The following is an 18,382-nucleotide window of genomic DNA, read 5'->3' as shown; positions in this document are numbered from 1 at the left end:
ATAATAAATTGTAAATATGAGTATTTTATTGAGTATATTTGTATTAACTGTGATTCTTTTTGCAATTTGCAGTTGAAGCATTCCTTTGTATAAAGATCTCTTTCTGGAAAAAAATCTTAAAAATTAAAATGGGCATTTCAAGAAAAAATAAATTTAAAAAATCAACAGATAAGTATTTGGTTCACTTTTGGAAGGTATCACATTAGGTGACAGACACATGCCCTCAAAAGTGTTTTTAAACAAGTTATAGTAATGAGTTAAAAAATTAACAACAAATTCTACGAGAAGCAGTGTCAATTTAAAAGAGTAGCAGTACGCTCATAGGTATTTGTGGCCTAGAATTGTTGAAGGAAGCTATGAGGAGAAGAGGGAGTTACTTTAGAGTGAGAAAGAATGAATGAGAGAAAGCTTAGAGTGAGAAAGGCAATTTAAGTTCTACGAAACAATTTGAGGGCTCATCTAGGTAGATGATGGTTTGATGTAAGCCGTAGTATGAAGAAGCTTGAGAAAGTAGGCCTGGATTATTGTATGACAGAACTTGAACATTGTCTTGACAAGTAGGAGGGTGCTTAGAAGGTTATCACATCTACATGGAAACAAGAAAGAAAACTCACCTACTTGTTGCTATTTCCTTTCTGAAAAATATGCATTCTCAATCACTTACGATTATTTAATAATTTTACCCTAATCTATTTAACCAAAATTGGAAGAAGAAATCATCATTGACGAGAACCCTGTCTGAGATAAAATGGAGATATCATTAACAAAGATGAAACTCTCAGGCTATGTGAAGTAAGAAAGCCTGATCACTATGATGTAGGTATTGAAACACGTGAAAGCAGAAGCTCCGAAGACATGAAAATGATTGTTGAGTACAAAGCCTGGTTCTGAGGAATGAAAATTAAACTTAGTTCAAAGGAAAAATGTATTCTTGCATCTTTGGGACAGGCTTTAATAAGAAAATTGTGACTCAATAGTACTGTTGTCACCAAAGATAGATTGTCAAAGAAAAGGAAGCTCCTGTGTTGTGGTTTACCACACCCACACTGAGGGAGTATAAAAGTCCGGTGAGGCTGGTGATACGAATTCTCAGGAAACTCACCTTCGACATCCAACCGTATCCTCAACCTCTGACACAATGAGCTACTACTACGGCAACTACTATGGCGGCCTTGGCTATGGCCTTGGTGGTTTTAGTGGCCTGGGCTATGGCTATGGTTCTGGCTATGGTCTTGGAGGCTGTGGTGGTTATGGCTGTGGCTACTTCCACCCCTCTTTCTATGGAAGATACTGGTCCTCTGGATTTTACTGAAAACATTGTCCATCTGCAATGATCTGTTTCCCTGATCCAGAACTCATCACCCAGGCTTGAGATCTTCACCCCTACTATGTTATTGACATGAAGCTTCCTTCTTTATCCCTCCTGTGACATTTCTGGCTTTATTTTCCAATAAACTTTCTGAAAATTCTAAACCTTGTTTCATTTATATTTGCCTATCTATGTGTATGTTTTATTGGTAGTTTAGGCATATCTGAGTAATCTATTTCATTGAAACATATTTTCTCCATGCAATTGTTACTTCTGTAGAACTGATCTTACTTTTAATCAGTGACTCCTCCATCTCATGTATCACTTGCTCAGATATTGCTCCTTTTTTCACTTGACATCCTATAGAAACAAATTTATTTAGGCACAATCTAATTCTTATGAATATAATGAAATCTCCTTTGCAAAGTTATTAGTTTAATGTAATAACACTTTAGCCCCAATCATGACAGGAATACCTTAGAGCATATTTACTGTGTAAATACTGTTATTTTTAGGAGCTTTGCTCAGTCTTCATTCAGTGTCACCTTCTACCACGTGCCTCCTTGTAAAACAATGACAAGAATATACATTGTTTCAGTTTTGTCTCTCTCCCTCCCCCTGCCCCAAGCACGCGCACACACACACACACACTGCCCACTCAGTCAGCTTCAATTTTTATAAAAGAAACAGTCTGGGAATTTTTTCCTATGCTCAGACTTTATTGTTTTATAATGTTAATATGTAACTATTTAATTTTTCAGATTTTACCCCTCTTTTCCTCATAAATTTAAAGAAAATTGAGGTTTGAATTAATGTTTCTTTATTTTTTCCAGCTCAGGTTGAGTAGTTGCATTTCTTCCTATTTAACTGGTATTGACATCATGAGACAGACTTTATTGCAGGTGTTTTCTTTGGAGACTTTCCTCAAACCTGAGACTGGTTATTGGGTTATATCTCATATTTTGGTGTCTTCAGATCCATAATCTTCATCTTTTCATTATGCACAATGTGATTCCCAATATAACTCTCATTTAATTAAGTGACTTACACAAGTCTTCATGGAGTTCCAGTGATTCTCACTCAGACCTCAGAAGTGTGTTCATAAACTAAGAGTTTGTACTGACTCTTTTATGATTTGTTAATTGAGGAATGATTTGGATAAGTTTCACTGATTCAAGCCAGAAATAACACTCTTCCATTCGATCATTAGCAGTTACTTATGCAGCACTAAGTCCAAAATGACAAGAAACGTTAAACAATGGCGTTTAAATTCCAGGAAATAAATAATAATTAAAAAATTATGCACCTAATGCCTACTTTTTTAGAAAAGATCTTTATATCTAATAGATATATATTAAAATATTTATGGGTTCAAAAAGCAGAACATCTCAAAATGATGCAGTTAGAGACAACAGTGTGTAAGGCTATATTTAAAACACATTGACCTTGACTTGATAATTCTTTAAAAAGAGTGAATGATTGAAGGAAGTCGTTTATATTGTACTACCTACTTTTCTATATTTAAAATTTTTTCCATAACCATGATTTCAAAAACAATTAAATGTTTTATTTTGGGAGAAGTTCCATAGGACTTAAAGAACATGGAGAGATGTATTGAATAAAACTGTACTTTATGTACACCTTACTAAAATATTATTTTAAACAAATTAGAGAAAGGCTTAACCAATGAAGTGAATAGCATGTGCATTCTCTTGGGGAAGAAGAAAATATTATGCTTAGGATAAAGAAGAAGTTGGAGCTTTAGGGTCAGTGTTGGATTATTGAGTGATTATAGCCTATGGACACCCTTAAATAAGCAAAATATATTTTATTTCGTATTGCCGTAAAATTTAAAAACAATGGTGGCTCAGGAAACAAAATGAGTTGAAAAGAAAATTAATTGAAAGCCAGATAAAATGCTATAATCTTAGCAATATAAATCTTATATTTCTTAGCCAAAGAAATCCCAACTCAAACACTGTGCCCGTGTATCGTGTTTGGAATAGAAAGGAAAGGTGTTTCAGCAGACATGTTTCAAAAATGTCAGTAGATTGACTATATGAGTGACAATAAGCAATAGGAATGCAAGTTGAGTCCATGTTTTTACGTATAGAGGCCTGAATAAAGTTGCTGCTCCTGATCATATGAACAGAGAAATAAATATACATGTGAGAACAAAAAATGAAAGCTTAATCTCAGACTACTTGCATCTACACTGCCGCTTTGATAACCAAATGAAAATATCTTGTTGACAGAATATTATATGATTCGTGTTTTTATCTACTTATACTTTTACGTCATTTCTACTTATATATTAATTGCAATTGCCAAAAAACACCTCAAAGTTTACTTTCTGCACAGCAGATAGTTGCATTTTAAATTAAGAGTAAAGGAATCAAAGTGGCATTCTAAAATCACTTTTAGCACCAAAATATCGATTTCTATAAGGTTTTCTTTGTGTTATTATAATAAAGTTACCTTGACATGATCTCATTCATGGATGTTTACAAGTATATTTCCCTTCCAACTGATTGTTGACTGACTAGAAATCCAAAGAAATGGATTTCATCATGATTATTTTAATTTATGTATTTTACATAAACATGCTGAGAAATCTTAGGGCCTAATATTGCTTATTTGAAAAAAAATAAAGTTAACATAAGGTATCTAATACATTACATTTAAATAAGAAAAATTATAACTATATTATATAATTATATAATTACAGCTATATGGAATAATAACTATTGCTTTTATACTGGTCTCTAAACATCTACACAAATACCATTGATTTTTAATAATTTATTATCTTTATATTTAAATGTTATAACAAGTTTTATTTCAATTTGCTAAATTGGAGGCATGCAATGACCTAAACACATCCCTTTAAATTGCTTTCCTTTCAAAAACAAAATGATGGTGTAAATGGAGTTCATCCTTTCCAGTTCTTTTTTCTTATTTCATTATTTAATAGGATGTTGTAAGAGCTTCTCGAGTGGTCCTCTTGCTTTCATGAATTTAGTGTAGAATTCAGATTGCAGAGAACATATGTATTCCTAAAACACCACCTCTCTGATGCCATTGCCCTAAACAAAACTGTAAAGTATAATGTACGGTCCACCTTGCTCTTAAGTTAACATGTTTCCCAACCATCGATTATGCTTTATTTAAACTCTGTGTTCCAACCACAATGTTTTGCTCATTGAGGACACAGTTCGCTTAACTTTGTCTCTGATCATAAGCTAAAACAATTTTCCTTGCTAGAAACTCCTCCTCTCTTCTCACTTTGCAGAATTCTTACACATCCCTCTAGATGCAACTCATTTCACACTTCTCCAGAATTCTTTTTCCAGACATACTATAATAGTTAATTCCTCTAAATCAGTCTTGAACTCAATGCAAGCATCCATCATTTTACTCTTCCATATACTGCTTTATGGTATTTATAAGAAAAAACACAAGTATGAATTCATTCAACACATCAAATACCATGCACACATACTTACAACATGAAGAGACGTGCACACGCACATTTGTGAGTGCAACTAAACTGTGGGATTTAAGGTCCACAGAGTTGTTATTTATATATTAATGATTTATCATCTCCCTACCCAAAGGCTTACCATAGTTTCTTTCTAATAATAAAAGGTAAGCATGAATATTTTATTGAGAATATTTGTCTTAATTGGGATTCTTTTTGCATTTTGAAATATGAAGCATTCCATCCTATAGATCTTTTTCTTTAAAAAAAAGCTTATCAAAATTTAAATTGGCATTTCAAGAGCAAAGAAATTTTAAAATCTAACAAATAAGTATTTTGTTTACTTTTGGAAGGTATCACATTAGGTATCAGGTCCATGCCTCCAAAATGTTTTTAAACCCGTTCCAGAAACCAGTTAACACGTGAAAAATAAATTCTGCAAGAGGAAATGTCAATTAAAATAGTAAAAGTATGTTAGTGTGTGTTTGTGGACTAGAATTGTAGAAGGAAGCTATAAAAAGAGGGAGTTACTTTAAAGGGAGAAAGAATGTTGGAGAAAAACCTTAGAGCGAGAAAGGCAATTGAAATTGTAAGAAACAATTCGAGACTCATCTAGGTAGAAGGACGTATGATGTAAATTGTAGTGTGAAAAAGCTTCATAAAGTAGGCTTGTATTATTTTATGACGGAACTTGAAAATCATCTTTATGAGAATGAAGGCACATTGAAGGTTATCACACAAATATGCAAACAAGAAAGAAAACTCACATACTTGTTTCTGTTTCCTTTCTGAAAAATGCGCATTCTCACTTATGATTATTTAATAATTTTACACCAGTTTATTTAATCATAAATAGGAAGAAGAAACCGTCATTGAAGAGAACTCTATCTGAGGCTAAATGGAGGTATTATTGACACCGATCAAACTCTCAAACTATGTGAAACAAGGGAGCCTGATTATTATGATGTAGATGGAAGCTCTGAAGACATGAAAATAATTCTTCAATCAAGCCTGGTTCTAAGGAATGAAAATTAAACTAAGTTCAAAGGAAAAACGTATTCATCTATATTTACAACAAACTTTAATAAAGAAGTATGACTTAATAGTACTATTTTCACCAAAAATAGATTTTCAAAGAAAAGGAAGCTCCTGTGTTGTGGTTTACCACACCCACACTGAGGGAGTATAAAAGTCCAGGTGAAGCTGGTGATACTCATTCTCAGGAAACTCACCTTCAACTTCCAACTGTCTCCTCAACCTCTGACACAATGAGCTACTACTACGGCAACTACTATGGTGGCCTTGGCTATGGCCTTGGTGGTTTTAGTGGCCTGGGCTATGGCTATGGTTCCGGCTATGGTCTTGGAGGCTATGGTGGTTATGGCTGTGGCTACTTCCGCCCCTCTTTCTATGGAAGATACTGGTCCTCTGGATTTTACTGAAAACATTGTCTATCTGCAATGATCTGTTTCCCTGATCCAGAATTCATCACCCAGGCTGGCGATCTTCACTCCTGCTATGTTATTGACATGAGCATCCTTCCTTATATCTTCTGTGACATTGTGGGAATATTTTCCAATAAACTTTGAGAACTATCTAAACCTTGTTTCATTGATATGTGCCTATCTAAATACACTTTTTATTCATAATTTTTGGATATCTGAGTGATACAATTCATTGAAACATATTTTCTCCAAACAGTTGTTCACTTTCTTAAAACTGATCTTATTAACTTTTTGCCAATAACTCCTACATCTCATGGGATAACTTGCTGAGATATCACTCCCTTTTTCATTTGTCATCCTATAGAAACAAACATATTCACACATAACAAATTCTTTTAAATATAATAACACCTCATTTGAAAAGTTACTCATTTAATGTAATCGATCTACCATCAGTATATAAGGAAATGAATATTTTTGAGCATATTTACTCTTTAAAAACCATTTTTTAAATGAGCTTTGTGAGGAAGAGATGTCCATGCCTTTTTGCTCACTCTCTGTTGAGTGTGACCCTCTGCCAGGTGCCTCCTTGGAAAACAATGACTGGAATACATATTTGAGTGTGTTTTCTCCCTCCTTACCCCTGCCCCAAACAGGCACACAGACACACACACACACACACACAGAAGTCACGCTACCAGCTTCAATTTCTGTGAAAGAAATAGAGGACCTGGGAATTTCTTTTCTATGTTCAGACTTTCTTTATTATTTTATCACGTTAACATGTAACTAAAATTTCAGGTCTTACATTACTTTTCTTCATAAATTAAAAAGAAAAGGATACTTGAATTAATGTTTCTACAATTTTTCCAGCTCAGGTTGAATAGTGGTATTTGTCCCTCAGTTTTCTAGGGATGGACTCTATTGCATGTGCTGTCTTTGGAGCCTTCCTCAAACCTGAGACTGGTTATTGGGCTTTATCTTGTATTTTGGCATCTTCAGATCCATAATCTTCATCTTTTAATTGTGCACAATATGATTCTCAATGTAACTCTCATTTAATTAAGTAGCTTACACAGTTCTTCATGGAGCTCCAGTGATTCTCAGTTGGACTTCAGTAATGTGTTCATAAACTAAGTTTGTGCTGACTTTTTGATTTGGTAAATTGAGGAATGATTTGGATAATAAGTTTCACTGACTCAAGCTGTAATTAAGACTCTTCCATTTAATCGTTAGCAGTTACTTACGAAGCACTAAGTCCAGCCTGACAAGAAACTAAATAACCGGGCTTAAGTTCTAGGAAATAAATAACAATGAAAAATTATACACCTAATATAAATTTTTTAGAAAGAATGTTTATATCATAATAGATACAGATTAAAACACTTATGGGTTCAAAAAGAAGAACATCTCAAAATGATGCAGCAAGGAAAGATGTGAGGCTGTATCTGAAACACAATTGACCTTCGCTTGATAATTCTTTAAAAGGAATGAATGATTTATTCAAGTTGTTTATATTGTAATACTTATTTGTCTATATTTAAAAATTATTCCTTAGCCATAATTTCAGGAGCAACTAAATGTTTTATTTTATGCCAAGTTCTATAGAACTTAAAGAATGTGAAGTGATATATGGAATAGAACTCTACTTCATGTACATCTTGCTAAAATGTTAGAATTCAAACAAATTAAAGAAAGGCACAGCCAAAGAAGAGAATAGAATGCGCACTGCAATGGGGAAGAAAAGAGTATTACTCATAGGATAAAAAAGAAATTAGAGTTTTATGGTCACTGTTGGATTATTAGAGTGACTCTACCATGTGAACATCCTTAATAATAAGCAAAATAATTTTTATTTCATATTGCCATAAAATTTAAAAACAGTAGTGGCACAGAAAAAAATGAGTTTAAATAAAATAATTGAAGACCATTTAAAATGCTGTAATCTTGGCACATGTCAAAGAAGTCCCAACTAAAACACTATGCCGTGTTTGGGGTTTGGAATAGACAGGAAAAGAGGTAAAGGAGACATATTTCAAGAATGTCACGCGGTCTGCCTATATGAGTGATGACAAAGAAGAGGAATGCAAGTTGAGTCCGTGTTTTTAAGGCTAGAGGCCTGAATAAAGTTGCTGTTTCGGATCATGTGAACAGAGAAATAAATATACATGTGGGTAAAAAAAATGTAAGTCTGATCTCAGACTATTTGCATCTACACCACCACTTTGATTGTCTAATGAAAATATCTTGTTGACAGAACACTATATGATTGATGTTTTTATCAAATTGTACTTTTATGTCATTTCTACTTATATATTAATTGTAATTACCAAGAAACACCTCAAAATTTGCTTTCTGCACAGCAAATAATTGCATCTTAAATTCAGAGTAAAGTAGTCAAGTGACTTTCCAAAGTCTCTTTTAGCACTAAAATATCTATTTCATAAGGTTTTCCTTTTATTATTAAAATTACGTTTTCTTGACATGTTTTCATTCCTGGATGTTTACCAATATATTTCCCTTCCAATTGATTGTTGACTGACTATAAATTCAAAGAAATGGATATCATCTTAAATATTTAAATCTAGGCATTCGAAACAAATGTACTGAGAAATCTTAGGGCTTGATACTGTTTATTTTATTAAATAAAGTTACCCTAAGGGAGTATAATACGTTACATTTAACAAGAAAAAATAACTCTGGATTGTAAGTTTTATAGTGGTCTCTAAACATCTGCCTTATAGATTTTCAATAATATATCTTATGCTCATCTTTGCCAGTTCATTTTTATTTCATTCTAAAGGGTATTGTAAGGGATTCTCAAGTGGTCCTCTTGCTTTCAAGAATTCACCGTACAATTCACATTGCAGAGAAAATATGTATCCCTAAAATACCACCTCTCTGATGCCATTGTCCTAAACAAAACTGTAAAGTATAAAGTATGGCCCATCTTCATCTTAAGTTAATATGCTTCCTGACCGTGAATTATTCTTTGTTTAGACTCTGTGCCTCAACCGCAATGTTTTGCTCATTGAGGACACACCTTGCTTACTTTAGTCTCTGATCATAAGCTAAAGCCATTTTCCTTGCTGGAAATTCCTCTCTCTTCTCACTTTGTAGAATTCTTATCCATCCCTCGAGCTGCAACTCATTTTGCACTTCTCCAGAATTCCTTTACAAGACATTTCAGTCACTATAATAGTTAATTCTTCTAAAGCACTCTTGAAATCAGAGTATCTGTCCATCATTTTATTCTTTCATATCCTGCTTTATGGTATTTAGAAGAAAAAACACATCTATGCATTCATTCACACACACCAAATACCACATACACATACATACAACATGAAGAAACATGCACACACACATACCTTTGTGAGTACAACTAATTGTAGGATTCATGGTCCATGGAGTAGTCATTTACATATTTATCATCTATCATCTCCCTGCCCAAAGGCTTATCATAGTTTATTTCTCATAATGATATTTAAGTATGAATATTTTATTGACTATATCTCAATTGGGATTCTTTTTGCAATTTGAAATATGAAACATCCTTTTGTATAAATACCTCTAATAACAAAATGGTTATAAAAATTTAAATGAGAATTTCAAGAAAAAAGTAACTTAAAAAACCAACAAATATAGATTTTATTTACTTTTATACATAGGGTTAGGTCCATGCTCTCAAAGTGTTTTTATACTAGTTTGAATAACCAGATAAAAAAATAGAAAACAGATGTTGCAAGAGGTGGTGTCACTTGTAAAGAGTAATAGTGAGTTAGTAGGTGTTTGTGGACTAGAATTGTTGAAGGATGCTCTAAGCAGAAGAGTTACTTTAGAATGAGAATGAATTTCTGAGGAAAAGCTTAGAGTGAGAAGGCAACAGTGGTTCTAAGAAACGCTTCGAGAGTTCATCTAGGTAGATGAAGGTTTGATGTAAGTTGTAGTGTGAAGAAGCTTGAGAAAGTAGGCTTGGATTATTTGATGACAGAACTTGAATATCATAGTCATGGGAATGAAGGTGCATAGAAGTTTATCCCACAAATATGCAATCAAGAAAGAAAACTCACATATTTGTTTCTGTTTCCTTTATGAAAAATTAGCATTCACAACCTTTTATGATTATTTAATTATTTTACCCTAGTTTATTCAATCATAAATAATAGGAAGAAATCATCATTGAAGAGCACTGTATCTGAGGTTAAATGAAGATGTTATTGACAAAGATCAAACTCTCAAGCTATGTGAAATAAGGCAGCCTGACTATTATGATGTACATATAGAACTATGTGAAAACACAACTTCTGAAGACGTGAAAATAATTCTTCAATCAAAGTGGGGTTCTGAGGAATGAAAATTGAACTAAATTCAAAAGAAAAATGTATTCACCCATATTTAGGGTAACCCTTAATAAAAGTATAACTTAATAGTACTGTTTTCACCAAAGAAGGATTTTCAAAGACAAGGAAGCTCCTGTGTTGTGGTTTACCACACTCACACTGAGGAAGTATAAAAGTCCGGGTGAGGCTGCTGATACTCATTCTCAGGAAACTCACCTTCAACATCCGACCGTATCCTCAACCTCTGACACAATGAGCTACTACTATGGTAACTACTATGGTGGCCTTGGCTGTGGCCTTGGTGGTTTTGGTGGCCTGGGCTATGGCTATGGTTCCAGCTATGGTCTTGGAGGCTATGATGATTATGGCTGTGGCTACTTCCGTCCCTCTTTCTATGGAAGATACTGGTCCTCTGGATTTTACTGAAAACATTGTCCATCTGTTTCCCTGATCCAGAATTCATCACAACCCAAGCCAGCAACTTCACCTCTACTATGCTATTGACATGAAGCTTTCTTCTTTATCCCTCCTGTGACATTTGTGGGAATATTTTCCAATAAACTTTGTGAACTCTCTATACCTTGTTTCCTTTATATAAGCCCATCTAAATGCACTTTTTATTCATAATTTTGGGATATCTGAGTGCTATATTTCATTGAAACGTATTTTCTCCATACAATTGTTTACTTCCTTAGAACTGATCTTATTACCTTTTTGCCAATAACTCCTACATCTCATGTGATAACTTGCTCAGATATTGCTCCCTTTTTCATTTGTCATCCTATAGAAGCAAACAAATTTAGGCACAACTAATTCTTTTAAATTTAATGACACCTAATTTGAAAAGTTACTAGTTTAATCTAATAACTACTCTAACCTCAGTGTATCAGGAAATGAATACTTTTGAGGATATTTACTCTTTAAAAACTATTATTTATGAGTTTTATGAAGAAGAAGTGTCCATGACTTTTTGCTCACTCTCTATTGAGTGTGACTCTCTGTCAGGTGCCTCCTTGGAACACAATGACCGGAATACGTATGTGTGTGTCTTGTCTCCCTCCCCACCCACACCCCAGACATAAACAAAATATATACACACACGGAACCCATGCCGCAAGCTTCAATTTCTATGGAAGAAATAGAGGGCCTGGGAATTTTTTTTCTATGTTCAGACTTTCTTTATTATTTTATCATATTATCATGTAACTATTTAACTTTTCAGTTCTTACATTACTTTTCTTCACAAATTTAGAAAAAAGGGGACTTGAATCAATGTTTGGGGGTGTACTTTGCTGCAGGTGTTGTCTTAGAGCCTTTCCTCAAACCTGGGACTGGTTATTGGGCTTTATCTTGTATTTTGGCGTCTTCAGATCCATAATCTTCACCTTTTCATTACGCACAATGTGATTCCCAATATAACCCTCATTTAATTAAGTAACTTACACAAGTCTTCATGGAGCTCCAATGATTCTCACTTGGACTTCAGTAACGTCTTCATAAACTAACAGTTTGTGCTGACTTTTGTATGATTTGGTAAATTGAGGAATGATTTGTGTAATGAGTTTTACTGATTCAAGCTGGAAATAACACTCTTCCATTCAATCATTAGCAGTTACTTACGTAGCACTGAGTCCAATTTGACTAAAAATATTAAATATGGGGCTTTAATTCCAGGAAATAAATTTAAAAATTACACACATAATACATATATTTTTCAGAAAGAGTCTTTATCTTTAATAGGCAAATATTAAGATACTTATGGGTTCAAAACCAAGAACATCTCAAAATGATGCAACAAAGAAAGTGTGTGAGGCTGTATTTAAAACACAATTGACCTTGACTTGATAAGTTTTAAAAGGAATAAATGATTTATGGAAGTTGTTTACATCCTAATATCTATTTGTCTGTATTTAAAATTTTTTCTATAACCATAATTTCAAAAGCAACTAAATGTTTTATTTTGTGCTAAGGGCTACAGAACTTAAAGAATGTGGAGTGATGTATGGAATAGAGCTGTACTTCATGTACGCCCTACTAAAATGTTAGAATTCAAACAAATTAAAGAAAGGTGTAGCCAAAGAAGAGAACAGCATGTGCATTTCCATGGGGAAGAAAAAAATATTGTTCACAGGATAAAAAAGAAATTCCAGTTTGAGGGTCCATGTTGGATTTTTAGCATGCGTATAGTATATGGACTTCCTTAAATGTTAAGTAAAATAATTTTTATTTCATATTGCCATAACATTTAAGAACCGTAGAGGCACAGAAAAAAAAGAGGTTTAAAAGAAAATAATTTAAAGCCAGTTAAAATGTTGTAATCTTGCCACATGCCAAAGAAGTCCCAAGTCAAGCACTGTGCCATGTTTGGGGTTTGGAACAGAAAGAAAAGAGGTAAAGGAGACATATTTCAAGAATGTCAAGCAGTCTGCCAAATGAGTGATGATAAAGAAGAGGAATGCAAGTTGAGTCCGTGTTTTTAAGGCTAGAGGCCTGAATAAAGTTGCTGTTTTGGATCATATGCACAGAGAAATAAATATACATATGATTAGAAAAAAATGTAAGTCTGATCTCAGACTATGTGCATCTACACCACCACTTTGATCGTCTAATGAAAATATCTTGTTGACAGAACACTATATGATTGACGTTTTTATCAAATTATACTTTTGCATCATTTCTACTTATATATTAATTGTATTAATCAAGAAACACTTCAAAATTTACTTTCCACACAGGGCTAATTGCATCTTAAATTCAGAGTAAAGTAGTCAAAGTGACTTTCCAAAGTCTCTTTTAGCACCAAAATATTTATTTTTATAAAGTGTTCCTTCTATTATTATAATTCTCTTAACGTGTTCTCATCCTGAATGTTGATAAATATATTTCCCTTCCCATTGATCGTTGACTGATTAGAAACCCAAAGAAATGGATATCATCATAAATATTTAAATCTTTGCATTCTCTCTAAATGTACCGAGAAATCTTAGGTCAGATGTTGTTTATTATGTTTTTAACCGAAGTTACACTAAGGGAATGTAACATATTACATTTAACAACAAAAAATAACTCTGGCATGTAAGTTTTATACTGGTCTCTAAACATCCACATTGTGTATTTTTTTTTTTAAAAGGGTTTTGGTTTTTTTTTTTTTTTAAAGATTTTATTTTTTCCTTTTTCTCCCCAAAGCCCCCCGTACATAGTTGTGTATTCTTCGTTGTGGGTTCTTCTAGTTGTGGCATGTGGGACGCTGCCTCAGCATGGTCTGATGAGCAGTGCCATGTCCGCGCCCAGGATTCGAACCAACGAAACACTGGGCCGCCTGCAGCGGAGCGCGCGAACTTAACCACTCGGCCACGGGGCCAGCCCCAGCTCATTATGTATTTTTAATAATATATCTTATGCTCTTCTTTGCCAGTCCATTTTTCTTATTTCATTCCAAAAGGATATTTAAGAGCTTCTCATGTGGTCTCCTGGCTTTCAAGAAATCACCATACAATTTACATTGTAGAGAAAACGTGTATTCTTAAAACACCACTTCTCTGCTGCCATTGCCCTAAATAAAACTATAGACCATAATGGATGGCTCATCCTGGTCTTAAGTTAATATGCTTCCCAACCATGAATTATTCTTTGTTTAGACTCTGCCCAACCGCAATGTTTTGCTCATTGAGGACACACCTTGCTCACTTTTGTCTCTGATTATAGACTGAAGCCATTTTCCTTGCTAGAATCTCCTACTCTCTTCTCATCTTGTAGAATTCTTATACATCTTTCTAGATGCAACTCATTTTACACTTCTCCAGGATTCTTTTGCAAGACATTGCAGCTATTATAGTAGTTACTTCTTTGATATCACTCTTGAAATCAGAGTATCTATCCATCATTTTACTCTTCCGTATCCTGCTTTATGGTACTTATAAGAAAAAACAAACGTATGCATTCATTCACACACACCAAATACCACAGACACATACATACAACATAAAGAAACATGTGCACACACCCACACCTTTGTGAGTACAATTTATTGTAGGATTTATGGTCCATGGAGTGGTTATTTACACATTTCTCACCTATCATCTCCCTGCCCAAAGGTTTACCATAGTCTCTTACTCATAATAAAATTTTAACATGAATATTTTATTGAGTATATTTGTCTTAATTGGGATTCCTTTTGCAATTTGAAATATGAAGCATCCTTTCATAGAAATACCTCTAATAACAGAAAAGTTATACAAATTTAAATGGGCATTTCAAGAAAAAAGAAATTTAAAAAACGAACAAATGTCAATTTTGTTTACTTTTATAAGTAGGGTTAGGTCCACACTCTCAAAGTGTTTTTATACCAGTTGGAGTAACCAGTTAAAAAAATTGAAAGCATTTTGCAAGAGGTGGTCTCACTTCTAAAGAGTAATAGTGAGTTAGTAGGTGTTTGTGGACTAGAATTGTTGAAGGATGCTCTAAGCAGAAGAGTTACTTTAGAATGAGAAAGAACTTCTGAGGAAAAGCTTAGAGTGAGAAGGCAATAGTGGTTCTAAGAAACAATTTGAGGGCGAATCTAGGTAGAAGGAGGTTTGATGTAAGTTGAAGATGAAGCTTGAGAAAGTAGGCGTGGATTATTTGATGACAGAACTTGAATATCATATTCATGGGAATTAAGGTGCATAATAGGCTATCCCACAAATATGCAAAAAAGAGAGAAATTCACGTATTTGTTTCTGTTTCCTTTATGAAAAATTAGCATTCACAACCTTTTATGATTATTTAATTATTTTACGCTAGCTTATTTGATCATAAATAATAGGAAGAAATCATCATTGAAGAGCACTCTATCTGAGGCTATATGAAGATATTATTGACAAAGATCAAACTCTCAAGCTATGTGAAATAAGGAATCTTGATTATTATGATGTAGATGTACAACAATGTGAAAACACAACTTCTGAAGATGTGAAAATAATTCTTCATCAAAGCCTGGTACTGAGAAACGAAAATTGAACTAAATTCAAAAGAAAAATGGATTCATCCATATTTGGGACAATCCTTAATAAAAAGTATAACCTAATAGCACAGTAATCACCAAAAATAGATTTTCAAAGACAAGAAAGCCTTTGTGTTGTGGTTTACCACACCCACACTGAGGGAGTATAAAAGTCCAGGTGAGTCTGCTGATACTCATTCTCAGGAAACTCACCTTCAACATCCGACCGTATCCTCAACCTCTGACACAATGAGCTACTACTACGGCAACTACTATGGCGGCCTTGGCTGTGGCCTTGGTGGTTTTAGTGGCCTGGGCTATGGCTATGGTTCCGGCTATGGTCTTGGAGGCTATGGTGGTTATGGCTGTGGCTACTTCCATCCCACTTTCTATAGAAGATACTGGTCCTCTGGGTTTTACTGAAAACATTGTCTATCTGAAATAATCTGTTTCCCTGATCCAGAATTCATCACCCAGGCTGGCGATCTTCACCCCTACTATGCTATTGACGTGAAGCTTCCTTCTTTATGCCTTCTCTGTTATTTCTGTGAATATTTTCCAATGAACTTTGTGAACCTTCTAAACCTTGTTTCATTGAGGCTTGAGTTAATGTTTCTATAATTTTTCCAGCTCAGGTTGAGTAGTGGTATTTGTTCCTCAGTTAAGTCTTGGGAAGGACCATATTGCAGGTGTTTTCTTGGCAGCCTTCCCTCAAACCTGAGACTGGTTAATGGCTTTCATCATATATTTGGGTGTCTTCAGATCCTCAATCTTCATCTTTTAGTTATAGACAATGTGATTCCCAGTATAACTATTAAGTTATAAACTAATAGTTTAACTATTAATTATAACTAATTAAGTTTTAAGTAACTTACACAAGTCTTCACAAGCGCCAGAGATTCTCACTTGGACTTCAGTAGTGTCTTATAAACATAGTTTGTGCTGACCTTTTTATGAATTACTAAATTGAGGAAGGATTTGGAGAAGATGTTTCACTGATTCAAGCTAGAAATGAGAAGTTCTTCCATTCGATCATTAGCAGTTACTTATGCAGGACTAAATCTAACCTGACAGGAAACTTTAAATAATGGAGATTAAATTCCAGGAAATAAACAATAACTTAAAAATTCCATACTTAATACCTATTTTTTAAGAAAGAGTCTTTATATCTAGCAGATATATAGTAAAATATTTATAGGTTCAAAAAGCAGAACATCCTAAAATGAGGTAGTAGAGAAAGATGTGTGTGAGAATGTAATTAAAACACAATTGACCTTGATTCGATAACTCTTTAAAATGAATGAATGCTTATTACCTGCTTACCGTATTTAACATTTTTTCAATAACCATAACTTCAAAAACAGTTAAATGTTTTACTTTGGGAGAAGAGAAAAACAACTTAAATAAAATGGAGAGACGTATTGAATAGAACTGTACTTCATGCACATCTTGTTAAAAGACTATTTTAAACAAGTTAGAGAAAGGCTTAGCCAAAGAAGAGAACAGTATGCACATTGTCATGGGGAAGAAGAAGAAAATACTATCCTTAGGATAAAGAAGGAATTGGATCTTTTGGGTCAGTGTTAGATTAATTTATAATAAGTAAATAATTTTTATTTCATATTGTCATAAAATTTAAAAATAGTAGTGGCATAGAAAAAATGAGTTTGAAAGAAAATTAATTGAAAAACAGATGGAATGCTATAATCTTAGTGAATGTCAAAGAAATCTTATTCAAACACTGTGCCCATGTATGAGGTTTGGAATAGAAAGGAAAGGAGTTTAAGGAGACATATTTTTAAAATGTCTGGTAAGATGATTATACGAGTGACGATAAGAAAGAGGAATGCAAGTTGAATCCATGTTTTTAGGGCTACAGGCCTGAATAAGTTGTTGCTCTTGATCATATGAACAGAGAAACAAATATACATATGAATAGAAAAAATGAAAGTTGGCTCTCAGACTATTTGCCTCTACACTGCCACTTTGATTGCCAAATGAAAATATCTATAGATATTTGTGAAAACAAATAGATATATGTGATAGATATAGATATATGTGAAAACAGAAACAGAAACTCTGATGACATGAAAATAATTATTTAATACAAAGCCTAGTTCTAAGGAATGAAAATTAAACTAAATTCAAAGGAAAAATGTATTCATGCATCTTTGGGACAGCCCTTAATAAGAAAAGTAAGACTTAATAGTACTGTTTCCACCAAAGAAGGATTTTCAAAGACAATGAAGCTCATGTGTTGTGGTTTTCCACACCCACAGTGAGGAAGTGTAAAAGTCCAGGTGCAGCTGGTGATGTTCACCCTCAAGGAACTCACCTTCGACATCCAACCAAACCCTCAAGACTTAACACAATGACCTACTACTACGGCAACTATTATGGTGGCCTTGGCTATGGCCTTGGTGGTTTCAGTGGCCAGGACTATGGCTACGGTTCCAGCTGTAGCCTTGGTGGCTATAGTGGTTGTGGCTTTGGCTACTACTGTCCCACTTTCTATAGAAGATATTGGTCCTCTGGATTTTTCTAAACAATTTTTTTCTATTACTCATCACTTGTTAATAATTTTTTAATGAATTAATTCTTTCGTTTGCTTCAAAATCAGCAGTGAAAATTTGGGGAGGCCACTTAAGAAGATACTGCAATGAAGACTGATACATTGAATCAGTGGAGACATATGTTTCTGATCAGAATTTCATCACTCAAGCTGGACATTCTCATTCCTGAAACATTACTGACATGTACCTTCTTTCCTTATCTATTCTGTGATAATTCTCAGCATAGTCTCTAGCAAATATGTTTTGCAAG

General features: G+C 33.8%; 1 protein-coding gene across 1 annotated transcript; it reads left to right on the top strand.

Moving 5' to 3' along the window:
- Positions 1–15,808: 15,808 nt before the first annotated feature.
- On the top strand, positions 15,809–18,104 carry LOC138920863 (keratin-associated protein 19-3-like). The gene is made up of 2 exons (XM_070252110.1): positions 15,809–15,926; positions 17,839–18,104. Exons 1-2 carry the CDS (start codon positions 15,809–15,811, stop codon positions 18,102–18,104), a joined length of 384 nt encoding a protein of 127 aa, XP_070108211.1.
- The last annotated feature ends 278 nt before the right edge of the window (positions 18,105–18,382 follow it).

Source organism: Equus caballus, chromosome 26, assembly GCF_041296265.1.
Source record: "Equus caballus isolate H_3958 breed thoroughbred chromosome 26, TB-T2T, whole genome shotgun sequence".
Taxonomy (NCBI): Eukaryota; Metazoa; Chordata; class Mammalia; order Perissodactyla; family Equidae; genus Equus; species Equus caballus.
Note: the sequence above shows the minus strand (reverse complement) of the source record. Positions and strands in the feature narration are given on the sequence as shown.

Excerpts from the sequence above, each read along its gene's own strand:
- LOC138920863 (XM_070252110.1), top strand. The coding sequence starts at position 15,809 with ATGAGCTACTACTACGGCAACTACTATGGCGGCCTTGGCTGTGGCCTT. Across the intron at positions 15,927-17,838 it reads AGGCTATGGTGGTTATGGCT|TGAGGAAGTGTAAAAGTCCA; the intron begins GTGGCTACTTCC and ends CCACACCCACAG.